The 15,881-nt window shown below is 40.8% G+C and overlaps 1 protein-coding gene across 1 annotated transcript in view; it reads right to left on the minus strand.

Moving 5' to 3' along the window:
• Positions 1-15,881, minus strand: part of LOC122808531 (adhesion G-protein coupled receptor G1-like) — a 953,755-nt gene that overhangs the window by 265,946 nt on the left and 671,928 nt on the right. Inside the window, exon 3 of the mRNA XM_044079485.1 lies at positions 4,365-4,462. Within this exon, the coding sequence (XP_043935420.1) occupies positions 4,365-4,462 (98 nt within the window). The remainder of the gene's footprint in view (positions 1-4,364; positions 4,463-15,881) is intronic.

Consider the following 15,881-nt stretch of genomic DNA (forward strand, 5'->3'; position numbering starts at 1 on the left):
GTCTCTTACTTACTGCTATGGAAAATCCCTGTGATTTTTATTTACTAGTCATTTCACTTCTTCCTGCTGCCTAGAAATTTATCCTCCTGTGATATAAGTGAAAATTAAGCCTCTCTAATGGATGTCCCTGCTGACAAAAATTAACCATCTAACATTCTAAGGGAATCCAGTATCTGTCTGCCTGGGTTGACATGACTGAGACACATCGATGCTTTGCCTGAGATGGCCTGCATCTGTCACCCTTGGGTTTCCGGATACTGGCTAAGGCTCTTGCTACTCCTATAGCGCCTTTTTAGGCGAAGTTCCAAAGACCAAATTACCACCATAACAGCTATAAATAAATGCAATCTGAGGGTTATGCTGCTCAGTGCTAGAAGTCTAACTCTTAAGATGCACTTGCTCAAAGCACTCCTCAAAATGGAGAACATCGACATTTCTGCTGTAATGGACACGTGGTTTAAAGCATCAGAAGGCACCCCTGCACTACCAGGCTATAACTCATTCTACACCTTTTGGCCACAGAACAAGGACCGAAGCTCTAAAGGCGGTGGTGTCTCCATATTCATAAAGGATATGCACACCTCCAGACAAGTAGCCTAGCATAATGCATCTGAGATACTTCAGGTACAACTAACATTGGGTAAGATGGTGATTCAGGTTGTAGCCTGCTATAGGTCCCCAACCATGTCCCAAGACTCTCACTCCACATTCCTAAGCACCCTGGAAACTATTAGGGTCCAACCCAACCGTCTCATACTAGGTGACTTCAACTACCTCTCCATCAAGTGGGAAAACTACTCATGCACCAATACTCTGGCCCAATGCGTCCTGGAATTCATCAATCCCAATGCCCGGGAGCAGCTCATCATTACACCCACTAGAGGAAGCAACATTCTTGACTTGGTTATTACTAACATGGACAACTGTTGCTCTACACCAATAGTCAATTCCTCCCTGGTTAGATCCGACCACAAACTAATCACCCTGGAAATCCACATCTCATGCCCCCCCGCAAAGGTAACCACCACGAAAAACTTTTACAAAGCTGACTTTGGGCTCCTAAGAACAGAGATGGCTAACTTCATGGCACCCATGTCAATGGAAAATAGATGCATGACTGCCAAATTGTACACCATTGCACTGTATGAACACGTATATAAATGCATGGAACTAGCCATACCCAAAAGAACCAAGATGTTCTCCTTCAAAAAAAGGAAGCCAATCTGGTGGTCCCCTGCCATTAACAAACTCTACAACAGAAGGAAGAAACTGTTGCAGGAAAAAGGTGAATTCCCAAGACTGGAAAAACTCCCTTATTAGCCTCAACAAAAAGTTGAGAACCCTCATCAAAACCTCTAAAGCCAGCTATGAAGGCAGAATTGCAGCAGACACTAAAAATAACCACAAAGCCTTCTATAGTTATATCAAAAATCTCCACGGCAATACCAAGGTTTGCTCTGAGTTACTGCACAATGGTACCTCCTATACTGAGCCAACAGATATTGCCAACTTACTGCCGACAGATTCAGGGCTAACTTTATCCCTCTCTCCCACCTTAAAGGACTAATCACAATACTAGAGGAATGCAGGGCACCCAGCATTATTGCAGCACAGGTTAAAGCTGCATTATCCAAGGGCAAGAATGCAGCTTCTATGGGATGCAACAATATCCCTGGATATGTTCTACATGAACTACAAAGTGAATTGGCACCACATCTGTGAGCCCTGTTCAATCACAGCCTCACCTCAGGCTTTGTCCCTACAGAATGGAGCACTGCTACAGTCATCCCTCTCCATAAAGGGGGAGTGACTACAGACCCTGGGAATTATCGCCCCATTAGCCTATTGAGTCTGATATGTAAGGCTAAGGAGCATATCATGGACCTAATTAACAAGGATATAGGGAATCTCCAAACTCTAGATGCCATGCAATTTGGTTTTGTGAGAGGTAGATCATACCTGCTCAACCTGGTTGACTTCTTTGAGACAGAGCTGTGGATGAGGGCAAGGCAGCTCATACAGCCTACCATGATATGGCAAAGGCCTTTGATACCATTCCCCACTCAGGAATTATTGATAAACTTACCAAACTTGGCATCATCCCCTATATCACTAGGTGGGTTGCAAACTGGCTCACAGATAGAGCCCACAACGTGAAAGCAGCGGATGCCAAGTCAGACTGCCAACGAGTCATGAGTGGAGTCCCACAGGGATTGGTTCTGGGTCCGCTCCTATTTGGCATCTACTTCTCAGAAGTCCAGGCCAACATGGAGGGACTCTGGCTGACCAAGTTCACAGACAACTGCAAGCTGGGAGCCATTATTAACTCCCCAAGTGATGTAGACATCCTAAAGAAAGGCCTCACTGAGACCAATGACTAGTGTCAAAACCATGGCCTTAAACTGAATGCCAAAAAATGCGTTGTCATCCCCTTTGGGAAAAACTCAGTTTCCACTAATTACCACATTGATGGGAGCCCACTTAACACTGAAGGCGTTATAAGAGATCTGGAGACAAAGGTTGACAGCAACCTCTCCTTTGACCACCACACTGACACTCTGGTTAGAAAGTCCTTCTATGTGGCACATCTCATTACCAAGGGTTTTGCATCCAAGAAGAAAGAGGTCATCATCTCTCTCTATTCTTCCCTCATTAGGCTAGCCATCAAGTATAATGCCCTATTTGGCATGTACCTCACTAGACACTTACAACAGCTAGAAAGGCCACAAAAGTACCTCACGAAGAGTATCCTAGGCCTTAAATACATGTCGTACATGGACAGACTCAAAAAACTCCAGCTGTTCTCTGTCTCACATTGTCTACTAAGAGGCGATCTCTGCTTGACTTACAAAACATGTCTGGCCCAGCTCTGTTAAAAATGCTACATCTAAAGAAATCCCAATCCCTCCACACCACACGCTCCAGAGAACTCAACCTCATTACCACAAACAACAGATCATTCTGGAGGGATAGGTTCATAACCCAGAGACTCCCCATGCTCTGGAATAGACTTCCCATACATGTTAAGCAGAGCACCTCACTGGCCCTCTTTAAGAGAAATCTTGAGGAGTGGATGGGAAATAGAAAGTTCACCCTGGGGATCACTCCAGTGGCTCTACTTGATGGAGGCACTGGGAACTAATGTCGGGTGGCACGATGCCAGGGCACTTCTATGAGCTAGGCTTGTAAAGGCCCCAGGGCCCTTAGTCTAGTACACACCTATGACCCTATGAATCTATGAACATCCCCAATTAGTTCTTCATGTCCCAAAGGCCCATATTACAATGGTGAGATGAACTATTTTGTATGAAAGACAATTTGCAATTGTTTCTCATTTTTCTGGCTCCATCTATTAGCCCTGAATAACTTGGACTCCTAAATGAGTGCAGAGCAAAAGCATTTCAGGTATGACCTGGCTTTCTGCAGCACCGACTGAGCTGTTGATAAATTATCTTTGATTTGGGAGCAAACAGATTACTTTGTAAAGGGAATAAAGGCAAATCAAAAATGAAGGGCACTAAAATCTGAATGTTTACAGTGTGGAAAAATTGTGGACAGGTAAATAAACTCTGAAAGAAACAACTCATGACACTCTTAAGGAAAAAGTGTCCATTGTAACTCTTTTCTTTACTACATGATTTGCTTTCAAGAGTTTAAACACTAGCATCCTACGTAACAGCTATCCTAAGAAATACCACAACACAGCTCTAAACCCCATCATCTTCTCTCTAACACATGGACAACTTCTCCATAATAATTGAATTCTGCCCACAGCTGGATGGTGCACTCCAAATTATTTGGTCCTGGAAGTGAAGCACACATTTATTTTACAAAACTACAGTTTCTTCAGAAAACAGCTTTCAAAGGAACTGACATGCTGTAAAAGACCACCATTTAAAAAGAAACAATAAAACATACAATCAATTAAACCATGCAACAATTAAATTAAATACTTCCAATTAATCGCCCTATTTAAAACAAAAGGTTTAAGTGTAAAAAAAAAGATTTGGGTACTATGACCTAGTGTACGTGTTTATTAATATCAATTAATGTCCACTGACATCACCACCTGTTGGAGAAGTAACCTTTTCTTAGCCTAGCTGAACAGCCTTATGTACGACTTGTCCTGCTACAAAATTAGATTTTGATGAAACTTCATAATGCTGTCTAAAAAGCACCTGTTTGAAGGTAATGGCATTCACATGTTATAATGTTGTTTGATATTTTAAAAAATAGGGTCCAGTTCAGTATAAAAGTATATACTTCCTTCAGGGCCCTATAACATTCGTAAGTATTCTGGTAATTCTGAAAGGGAAAGAACAATAGGAGACTGTGTGACACTAAAATAAATGTAGCAAACAAACCATGAGCACAGCAAAGTAGGTGAGGTGGTTGCACTGGCAGATGGTTTTATTTTCTTCATTTGTTGTAACACATCCATAAGTGTTCCATCTTCCATTACCTTAAACACATAAAAATTAAAATGTATTGTTCAGTACTAAATGATAAAAATTACCTGAGCTATATTACACAGCAATGATACTCTTCACGCTAGCCACAGCATTTTACCCTTACCAGGAATCTGGCAAGCATATCTTGTATAGTGAGCACTTCTGCAACTCTGAACTCATTAATAAATGATGAAAATAAGCAAAAATGTACTTTATTAAATCACTTTTAGCATCTTGGGAAACAGCCTCCAAAGGAACTGGCTTGTTGTAAAAGACCACAGCTTAAAAAGCAACAATAAAAACAATCACTTAATAATTAAATTAAATGCTTCCAGATAACCACCCTATTTAAACCAAAAGGTTTAAGTGTCTTATATTTTAATATGCACATACTTTCTTTCTGCAAAGTTTTTTTTTTCATTTAGATGACCTGTAACTGTTAGTGTAACACAAAACACATTGTTCATCGAGTAGGGCTTCTAGTCTCCTTAGGCTAAACGTTCCCTTGGTTCCCCCAATATAAAACAGACTGCATGACCACTTAAGAGTATATCAATTTTGTACAAGACATCTATAACAGAGATTAAAACATCAAATTTAGTAGCAATAATAATAGTATAATGAGAAGCCACTTTAAAATAACATGAGCACCCATGTTGTTGGGTCTCTTTCTGCACATTGTAATACTAGCATATCTGCTAGATTATGTGCCTTATTAATGTCAACAAACACACATAGTATTTGCATACCAGTATCTTTGATAGATTATCTCCCTTACTAAAGCTGACACAAGGGCACATGCATAGGTATGTGGATCTTGAAACAAAATTAGTAGTGCCTTCTTAAATATTTGTACCAAACTATCAGCTAGCGTATTATACTCTGTGATGGAGTACAATGCTTTTTTGGTTTCCAACTGAACCAAATTGTTCTCAATCACAAATTTGTTAGACTCGGTATGATTATAGCTGCCAGATGTGATGTAGGTATGAGTGTCTAAAAGAAAAGATTCTGGTACTATGACATAGTGTGCATATTAATTAATATCAATTAATGTACATTGACATGACTGCCTTTTTGGAGAAGTAAACTTTTCTGAGCCTAGCTGAACAGCCTTATATAAACAGACTGCACTATATCCCCCATCTGCAAAATGGATCCACCACAATTTGAACTTCTTTCAAAAATCATGTGATATATTACAAGATTGTCTAATCTTTAACATCTTCCCACATGAGACAGAAGTTAGCAAATGCATGGCATATCAGCATGCAAGTAATGGATTGTACCTGTGTGGCTTCCAGAAAAGCTTAGAATTCACTTTATTATCTGCTGACAGAAATGAGTTCACATCCCTATAACTTACATTACTCATTCCATAGCAACTAACTAACCTCCAACCATATTCTGGTACTATGACACACATATTATAAATTTCTCTTATTTAAATCATCCATATAATGATAATAATTAATCATGTTTCAAAAAGAATTCAGTTACAAGTATATTCTTCCCCATAAAGTTCCATCATTAATTAGCTTATCCGGGGCAAAAGAAGCACCTGTTGAAGTTCCACAAACTGGTGGTAAATGTGATCAATAATACCAAAATAATTTGCAAACAGAATTTCACTAAGATAAATTTATTATGAGAAAGTTACCAAAAAATACTCGAAAGCTGCAATGCCCTATTTATTTTTTAATATTAGTAGAACTGCTTTTCATATCCACAATAACCTAACCCCTAACATGAATAAGCTAATCCCTAAAATGAAGTAATCACACAACATTTCTAATAAGACGATTATTTATAATTTGCACCATATTTTATAAGGTGTTTCCATTAAGAAAATACTTTCAGGTAATGAGGAGGATTGTGAATATTTTGAATAACACAGGCCAGGATTCAGAAAGAGACACATTGTCAAGTACCAAGTCTGTGACAGAAAGGGACATTTAGCAACATCACAGAACCCAGCAATTCAGAGACACATTAATTGGAATGGGAAAAGATCTCCTTGGCTAATTTTCATGCCTCTTAATCAATTGGAGATTACCACAAGTGCCAGCAAGCCCTTTTCTGCTTCCTTTGCAGTAATCATCATTAGCAGTTGATGCATTGTTTCATCATAGGCCCCTGTCCTCATTCATTCCTCACACACACACACACACACACACACACACACACACACACACACACACACACACACACACACACACACACACAAGCACACACACACGCACACACACACACACACACACACACACACACACACACACACACACACACACACACACACACACACACACACACACACACACACACACGCAAACACAATCATACCTCTTAAATGTTTTTCCTGAGTTAAAATAACATACTTAATTGCATTTTCCCTCATAAATCACAAATGATTGCAGTCATTGATTAATGCCAGTCATTAGAATTGAATTCTTCTGGATGCAAGATCAGTTGCTCTATTAACTTTTTAAGTGGTTTAGAGTAATATATAAAAAACATGCTAGTGTCATCTTGTGTTCTCCCTTTCTTTATGCAGAAGTCTTGACCACAGCCCCCTTTAGTCCTGGACCATTACAATCAGTAAATAATATCAGATATTAGAGCTTCCTAGATCTTTGTACTGAGCTTAGATTAGAGTAGTTCTCAAGTGTGTCCTAAGATTCAAGTGTACCCTTATATGTCTGTTGCGCATCAAAATTTGTTCTATTAAGTTTTAAGTGCATTAATATTAAATTGCATAAGTTTCCTGATGTTAATTGTTCCCCATTTTTACATCTATTGGTCATTAGTCTAGGGAGAGTTCAGGGTCCCAATCTCTCCCTCTCTCTCTCTCTCTCACACACACACACACACACACACACACACACACACACACACACACACACACACACACACACACACACACACACACACACACACACACACACACACACACCACTCAGCTGACTCCACTCATATATGTTCATGTACTCACACACTTAGCCACATGCATACACACAGGCACACAGCCACCAACACTATCTACCTGCTAATCTCCCAGAAACATACCTCTAACATGAGCGTACCCATTGAATGTATTGGGTGAACATAAGCTTTTTGCTGAGTTAATTTCTGCATCTGGTGGTAAGGATTTACACAGCTGACTGTTCTGTGAATCAATTATCTGTGTAAAGTACTTACTGCAAGCATTTTGTGGGGAGTTCAAATGGCTAATTGTCATACACACTTCCACCAGAATACCTCATTAGAATTTGCTGTAACGCAGATGCAGACCAATGTGGTGCTACACCTCTTTGATGTATAGCACAGCAGTAGGGTTGCCTCTGAAATGGAAATGGATACTACCAGTGGAAAAAATAAGTTCCACTGGTGGTAATGTTTATGAATTCCAGGGATAGGTATCCTAACATTATCAGGTATAATATTGTTTTCAATATTGTTCCCTGCAAATTACCTAAATATATTATTCCTTTACAAATTAGTCTCTTAAAATGAACCAAAAACTTGTCATATATTTCTTTTGTAATAATATTATTAGTTAGATGTGAAATGAACATGTTAAGATATTGTTTACTATATAAGTTATTATGGCAAAATTTTTATCCTTGTCTGCTGGTTTTATAATAATGCTACTAGTGGATTTTAAGTCATTTAACACTTTCCATTCATATTTAGTCAATTTCAAATTCACTTAGTTTTTAAAAAACTTACAAAACACTTTTTACTTCAAAATTAGCCATTATCAAAAAAATTTCAGCAATATCAATTGTAAAAGGTAGCATAAAACAGCTTTTAACATTCATAAATAATATCTAAAAGAGAAGATGCTTTTGCTTGAATATCTTTACCTGGGTTTACTACAGGTGACTATATGTTAGTAGCTTGCAACACACTTGTTCACTGCCTCTTGCTCAGAAAAGCAAATACTTGTACTCCCAATAGCCTAGTTTCCCATTTCTACAGAGTCCTCCCAACACCAAACTCTGTAAAATTGTATAGCCTTACCATAGCCTTAACTCTAATCCTAAAACTGCCACTCAGTTGTCAACCCAAGTCCTCATTCCTTTACCCTAAAATTCCACTCCCACTCTCTAACCTTAAAGTCCCCAATTACTTCTTAAACATAAAAATCCAACCCACCTCACTAAACCTAAATTCCCTGTTCACTCCCTAATCCTAACCTTAAAGCGCTCCTCCTGTTCATTAAGAGTAATCCCCGTTCCTGTTGCCTAACCCTAAAATCCCCTCCATTTCCCTAACCCTAAAAATCTCCCTGTTGTTCCCCAGCATTTTTCAAGTAAGGTGTGCTAGCTGTTTGTTTGAACTCATATTCAAGTTTGAGTATATATATATATATATATATATATATATATATATATATATATATATATATATATATATACATATATATATATATATATATAGAGAGAGAGAGAGATGCATTACACACACACTAAGACAGACATACACAGACATGCATACATAATTAAAGCATTTCTTATTTCCTTTTTCTAATATTTTAATGAAAAAGCACATATCCAGTGTATGCCACAATAAATTCTGCTGAATATCATGGTTGCTGTCAATGGCCACATTTCCTTAGTAGACTAGAAAATGATTATACTTTCCACCTGTTTAAGGACTGACTAAAGAAAGTGGGAGATGTCTCTTCCTATGGATCTGTGCACTAGATATGCACCCTCCTTTGGAAGGATGTCACAAGAAAGCATAAAAGACTTTGATATAAACAGTATCAGTGCACTTAGTTAACAGAGTTGACACCTTCCTGTAGGGCAGTCCAGATTTCAGCAGTTCTTCCCTGTAGTATCAGCGCACTTAGTTGATAGGGTTGTCACCTGTCTCTCTTCCTGCAGGGCAGTCCTGATTTCAGCAGTTCTTTCTTGTGTGCATGCGTGTGTGTGTGTGTGTGTGTGTGTGTGTGTGTGTGTGTGTGTGTGTGTGTGTGTGTGTGTGTGTGTGTGTGTGTGTGTGTGTGTGTGTGTGTGTGTGTGTGTGTGTGTGTGTGTGCCTGCGTGTGTGTGTGTGTGTGTGTGTGTGTGTGTGTGTGTGTGTGTGTGTGTGTGTGTGTGTGTGTGTGTGTGTGTGTGTGTGTGTGTGTGGGGCAGGGGGGTATGTAAATGGTAAATGTATTGATACTTTATGAGAAAAAAAATATTTTCTGGCTTTTCTAAATGTCACAGAAATCTTTGATGCTACATTTACGCCATCTTAATATATAAAGTAGTATAAACTTCTTCTTCTTCTTTCAGCTTTTCCCAGTTAGGGGTCACCACAGCGGATCATCTGTCCGCTCATGATTGGCAATGGAGTTTTATGGTGTTGAGTTGCTAGCCCAGTGCCCAACCTTCCACAGAAGGCACACACATGCACAAACTCACACCTAGGGCCAATTTAGAGTGTCCAATCCACCTACTACATGTCTTTGGGATGTGGGAGGAAACCGGAGCACCCAGAGGAAACCCAATGATGACATGGAAGACATGCAGTCTCCACACAGAAGGTACACCAGTCGAGAATCAAACTAGAGAACCTCTTGCTCTGAGATGGCAATGCTAACCACTGCACCACCGTGGCTGCCCATAAAGTAGTATAAACAACTAGTGTTTAAAGATTAGCATTTCAATACTGTGATGCTGCTTAGGTAAATTTGTCAAAAGAGGTGGCAACTGCCTTTGAACCCCTGACTGATCTAAATGCTTTGTTTTCCTATGAAAGGCATGGTTAAATTGGAAGTAGTTGTGTATCAGTACAAATTCTCCTGTCTGCCATAAAGACAGCTGCTTAGCTCATGATATCAGCGGGACTAAGTACCCATCTAAGATTGTCAGCAGTACCTGACAGAGTAAGCTACAGATTTCTCTGTGTCTATGGCATGTCATGCAAGTGGAGACAAATTCCTCTGAAAAGTATGTGAGAAATTAAGCTTTAAAAAACCGTGGGTGGGCTTTCCCTTCTTTTGACTCCAATTTTATAAAGTACAAGCATGTTTATAGTACAGTGATGCCCCTGCAGTGTCCGAGTAATCACGATGCCTCTGTCCTCACCACTGGCAACAGCTAGGGAATGTACACATTGGGATGATGACAAGTACATACACAGTAAAGTGCAATTTCACTTAAGGGCACACAGAGACCACAGTCAGTCTGGGGCCGGTTTTTCCTTCATTCTCCAGATCCCAATAAGACTCCCCACTGGCACAGCTATAGGGTTAAGATCTCAGCTGAGTGACCAAGCCAAAACCTCCAGCACCCTCTTTGTCCAACCAGTGCTTTGTGTCCCTGCCCAAGTAGCTGACACACACACTCTTTGAGGTTTGATTTATATACAAACACACACACAGTCTCCTGGGAAAGGCTGGCACAGGTTTACTAGCTATGCCCCCTTCTGCCCAGACTATAAGACTGCCACCAACCACTCTTACCAGACACTTTTAAGACCCTTAACAAAGGGTGTCCAATCCTACTGTGTAATGTTACTATTAATCGAAATGGTAGTCTGACCAAGAGCATGGCTATTTAGGAGTGGCCTGTACAGTGTCACCAAATAGATATGCAAGTACTCTAGGAGCTTAAACATGTCTTACAAATATCAGCCACAAAGATAGGTTTTAAATATATTTAATAATAAATAAAAGAACAGGACAATACTAAATATTTATTCAGTTACATCAGCGTTCAAACTCGCAGGAAATATTTAAAACAACATTGCAGGACAGTCTCAAATAAATACAGAAAACATCTAAATTAATATTTACTATATTCCTAACTATATTTAAAAGAGTTACTATGCCCTAAAAACTTACTTACAGCAAGACAAGGGCAGACATGATGATGACTGAATGTTCTCTTTTAGTCAAAGACAAAATACAAAATGCTCAGTTTATCTCTGAGAGAGTTCTTAAGTTAATATCAAATATTACTGCTGGGTTAGCTTGGATGACATAATTTTTTGTTACCTGACTTCAGTTTCCAAGCTAAATACTTTTTCTCAGAAACTAACAGAATTTAACATCTCTGTGTGAAAAATACATATGTCTCATATCTTTGAAGATCCTGAAAGTCATAAAATAATAAAGCACTTCTGCATTTCAAACCTAGTAATTACATCTCTTCCAAGACAATACAAAAACATCTAGCTCTAGACATTGTGTCTGCTACTGAACTGAAAGTGAGAGATAACTTTTATAGCACAATCGTAACACAATTTAATTTCAACTTATTTTCTTGAAGTTTTGCAAGCTAATTCTGTATGTTCTAGTTTCCGTTGTTAAAACATACAGTGTATATAAAAAGTCTACACACCTTTGTTAAAATGCCAGTTTTTTGTGATATAAAAAATGAATATTTTTATATTTTTTCCGCTAACAGATTTGTTTGTTTTTCAATTGAATTGTAGAGGTTATAGGTCATTTTAAAGGTGGAAAAGCTTTGAAATGATTTATTGTGATCTCATTTTTTTATATGACAAAAACTTTGCATTTTAACAGGGGTGTGTACACTTTTTATATCCACTGTATACATTTACACACTTACAATAGTTTATATACATTTCTATTCTAAGCCAGCATGGCATGCTGTGGTTACATTTTAGCTCAGTATATAACATACAGTTCTGTATAAATTATATCAATATTCACAAATGACATAGAATTTGTTTTACAAAATTCCAGATAGCTGGACTGGCAGTGTGACATTTCTGCCTCCCTAAAACTCAAGCTAGTTTTTTTTAAGTGACCCCTGAGAAACATTGCTTGAGAGGGTTGAGCCTATCTGGGAATACCTTACTCCAGTCCCTGTCTTGAGAGCCCATCTGTGTTTGCATTGCTAAGCCCACTGTGGTGCTGCACTGTCATATCATATGCTTGCAACCCTAGGCTCCATCTTAGTAACTTGGCATTTTGCTGGCTGGCTGGCTGGCTCAATATAGCCATGGTAGGGGATTGTGGTCTGTAACTACAGTGAATTTCCTTCCATACAGATTATACGGAAGTTTCTGCAGTGCCCACACTATAGTTAGACATTCCTTTTCTACAGTTGCACAGCATTCCTCCCTGGGTTGGAGCCTACAACTGGGATATACCACTGGGTGCTCTTCTCCCTCCAAGGAGACTTGGCTGAGTACACCCCCCATGGTTTGAAGCATCCACTTGCACAACAAATTTTTTGCTGTAATCTGGACTGGCTAACACATGGGGTCCTCCCAAAGCTATTTTAAGCTTCTGGAATGCCTTCTCACATGCTGGGGTCCACACTACCTTATCTGGCTTTTTTTTGCCTTGTCAGGTCTGTGAGGGGAGCAGCTATGGTACTATAAATGGGGACTAACCTTCTGTAGTACCCTGCTGTTCCTAAGAATGTCCTCACCTTTTTAGCAATAGAGCAGGCCATGTCTGAATGGCTTCCACTTTCGCAGGTTCTGGCTTGATCTTACCACTCCCCACTCTATGTCCCAGGTAGGATACCTTTGCTATACCCACCTGACACTTACTGGCCTTAATGGTCACCCCTGCCCCTGTAGTCTGCCCAGCACCTCCCTGATATGCCGAAGGTGCTCTTGCTAGGAACAGCTGTAGATGGCAATATCACCAAGGTAAGCAAGGGCAACATCTCCTTCTTCTGCTAAGATATGATCTACTAGTCTCTGGGTCATTCTTCATCCCAAATGGCATCTTTGTGAACTCATACAAACCAAAAGAAGTAATAAAGGCTGACCTCTGTCTAGCACACTGGGAGTCAAGGCACCTGCCATTAACTGTTGGTAAGATCAGTTGTGGTAAGATACTTAGCTCCACCCAGCTGATCTAGGACTTCAACTATCCTAGGCATGGGTAAGCATCTGACTCTGTGTGACAATTTCATTTCCTGTAGTCCACACAGAACCTGGTGCTGCCATCCTTCTTTGGTACCAGCACCACTGGGGAGGCCCAGTGAATGCTGGACTCCTGGATTACCCCTAGTTCCAACATTTCCTGCATCTCCTCCCTCAGAGTCTGTTTGACTCTCTCAGGCATCCTACAAGGGGCCTGTTTAATAGGCCTTTGGGATCCTGTATCCACATGGTGCCACACCCAGTGGGTTCACCCTGATTTTCAAGTGAACATGTCCACAAACTCCTGTAACACTGCTTAGATTTCTCAAACCTGGGTAGGGGATAGCTGCTGGGACATTGCTACCCTGTCAGTCTGAGCCTCACTGAGAAGATCAGTCACCAGATTCCCCTCAGATCCTCCTGCCATCCACTGCAAATACTCAGCACAAGGGCCACCTTATCATGGTAAAGCTTCATCATGTTAACATGGTGCAATTTGTGCCCCTGCCTTCTGCCAAGCAGTTATATCATGCAGTTAACATCACTGATATTCATTGCCACCTTGTAGGGTCCCTTCTAAGCTGCCTGCAGCTTGTTGTGCCTGACAGGAATTAGTACAATTACCTGCTGCCCTACAGCATACTCTCTAGCTCAAACTTTCCTGTCATACCAGACCTTTTTCTGCTGTTGGGCTTCTGCCAGGTTCTCCTGGACCAAGCCCAGGAGTTCTCTGAGCATTGTCCTGAGGATTAGGACATATGCCACAACAGACTCCTTGTGGGATTCACAGACACCCCCCTACTCATCTCGAATCAAATCTAGAGGTCCCATCACCCTATGGCCATGCAGCAACTCACAGAGTGAAAAACTGGATTCTGGGGCACATCTCTGTAAGCAAACAGATGGAGAAAATATTTGTCCCCCTCCCTCTTAAAATGGTTTGCAAAAGTATTGTCTTGAGTGTAGAGTTTAACCTCTCAACAAGACCATTATTTTTGGGGATGGTACTTCACCCCACAGTACTTCCATAGACAAGCCAGCAGGTCTGACATGAAATTGGCACCTCTGTCAGTCAGTATTTCCTTTGGGAAAACTACCCTGCTGGAAATCTCTAACAAAGCATTCATCACCTTTTCTGCCTCAATGGAGGACAGAGCCACCTCCTCAGGGTATCTGGTAGCATAATCTACTCCCACTAGGATATACTTTTTCCCTGCAGAATTTGGAGTACTCACAGGCCCAACAATATCCATAGTTACCCTCTGAAGTGGCTTCTCAGTCACAGGAAAAGGCATCAAAGGAGCTTTCACCTTGTCTCCTGACTTGCCTACCTTTTGGCACTACTCACAGGTACTGCAGTACCCTGTTACATCTCTAGAAATCCAAGGCCAATAAAGGTTCTACATAATACATCTCATTGTGTGTTTTATGCCCATATGACCTGCAATGGGAATATTATTGGCTATGGCTAGAATTGCCTGGCTCTGGGCACTACCAACTGCTGTATTCTCTCACCCTCTAGCCCCCCTCAGGGGTCAACTCTCTATACAGTAACCCTTTTCCTCAGTATACACATTACCCTTTCCCTTGAGAATCAGGTGCCTCACTAGCTATCTCCCTGAGAGCTGAGCTTGTCTCAACTCTCTCTTTGTAACCCTTCCAAGCTACCCTTCCACAGGAAGTCTGGTATTCACTGACAGTGGTGCCTCACTGTCAGCCTGCTTACTGCTTCTCACCGCTGCCCTTGCAGTCACTCTGTCTAAGGGAACATCAGTACCCACAAGCAGCTGTGGCTCATCTTCAGACTCACTACTACAGGGTAGCTCCATCCCTGAAGTAACACCCTCACCAGTCCTGCCTACAAGTGTGCAGTCTGTCTGGGATTTTCCAGGCTACCAAACCCACATGCTTGTCTCCAAGCCTGACTGCATGTAACTGCATGCACAAAAGGTACTGCATTATCAAAATCATTCTCTTTCAGGACATCTGCAGGGATACCCTCAAACACACCTACTTGCTGGCTTCCTTTTCCACCCTCCCAGTCAAGGTGAACCCTAGCCAAAAGTATTTTGAATGGGGTTCCTCCTAATGCTCTGACTGGAATAGACCACCCAAGTAAGCAGTGCTCCTCTTTAACCATTGCAGGCTTCACAATGGTTAGGACAGAGGCTGTGTCTCTCTCAGCAATGGCCTCTTTCCCATTTACTAAGATAGGATATAACCTCTTGTAGTAGTTTGGTACCCTTGTTATCTCAAGAATACTTACTGCTGGCATTCTGTCATTCCTCGTTACTGGCTCTCCCACCTTTTGTTCCCCACCTTGCCTCCATGGGCATCTATATCCTACATGGCCCCCACTGGTTGCATTTAAAACATTTAAACCCTTGGTCCTGGATGTGTACCTGGACTAGTGGCTTCCCCTGGTTCTGGTGGACTCTTTTGGGGCAGTCTGGCCTGCCCACCATGGGTTCCATTAAACCCATGAGCAGCACTGGTTGACCGTTTCCTCTGCAGTGATGTCCTGTTTGCTAGGTATAGGTCTCCCTTCTTCCCCAACTCATCAGCAGTACTGCACTGTTTATC

The sequence above is a fragment of the Protopterus annectens genome, chromosome 8.part0, assembly GCF_019279795.1.
Source record: "Protopterus annectens isolate FY-2018-M chromosome 8.part0, PAN1.0, whole genome shotgun sequence".
Classification (NCBI taxonomy): Eukaryota; Metazoa; Chordata; order Ceratodontiformes; family Protopteridae; genus Protopterus; species Protopterus annectens.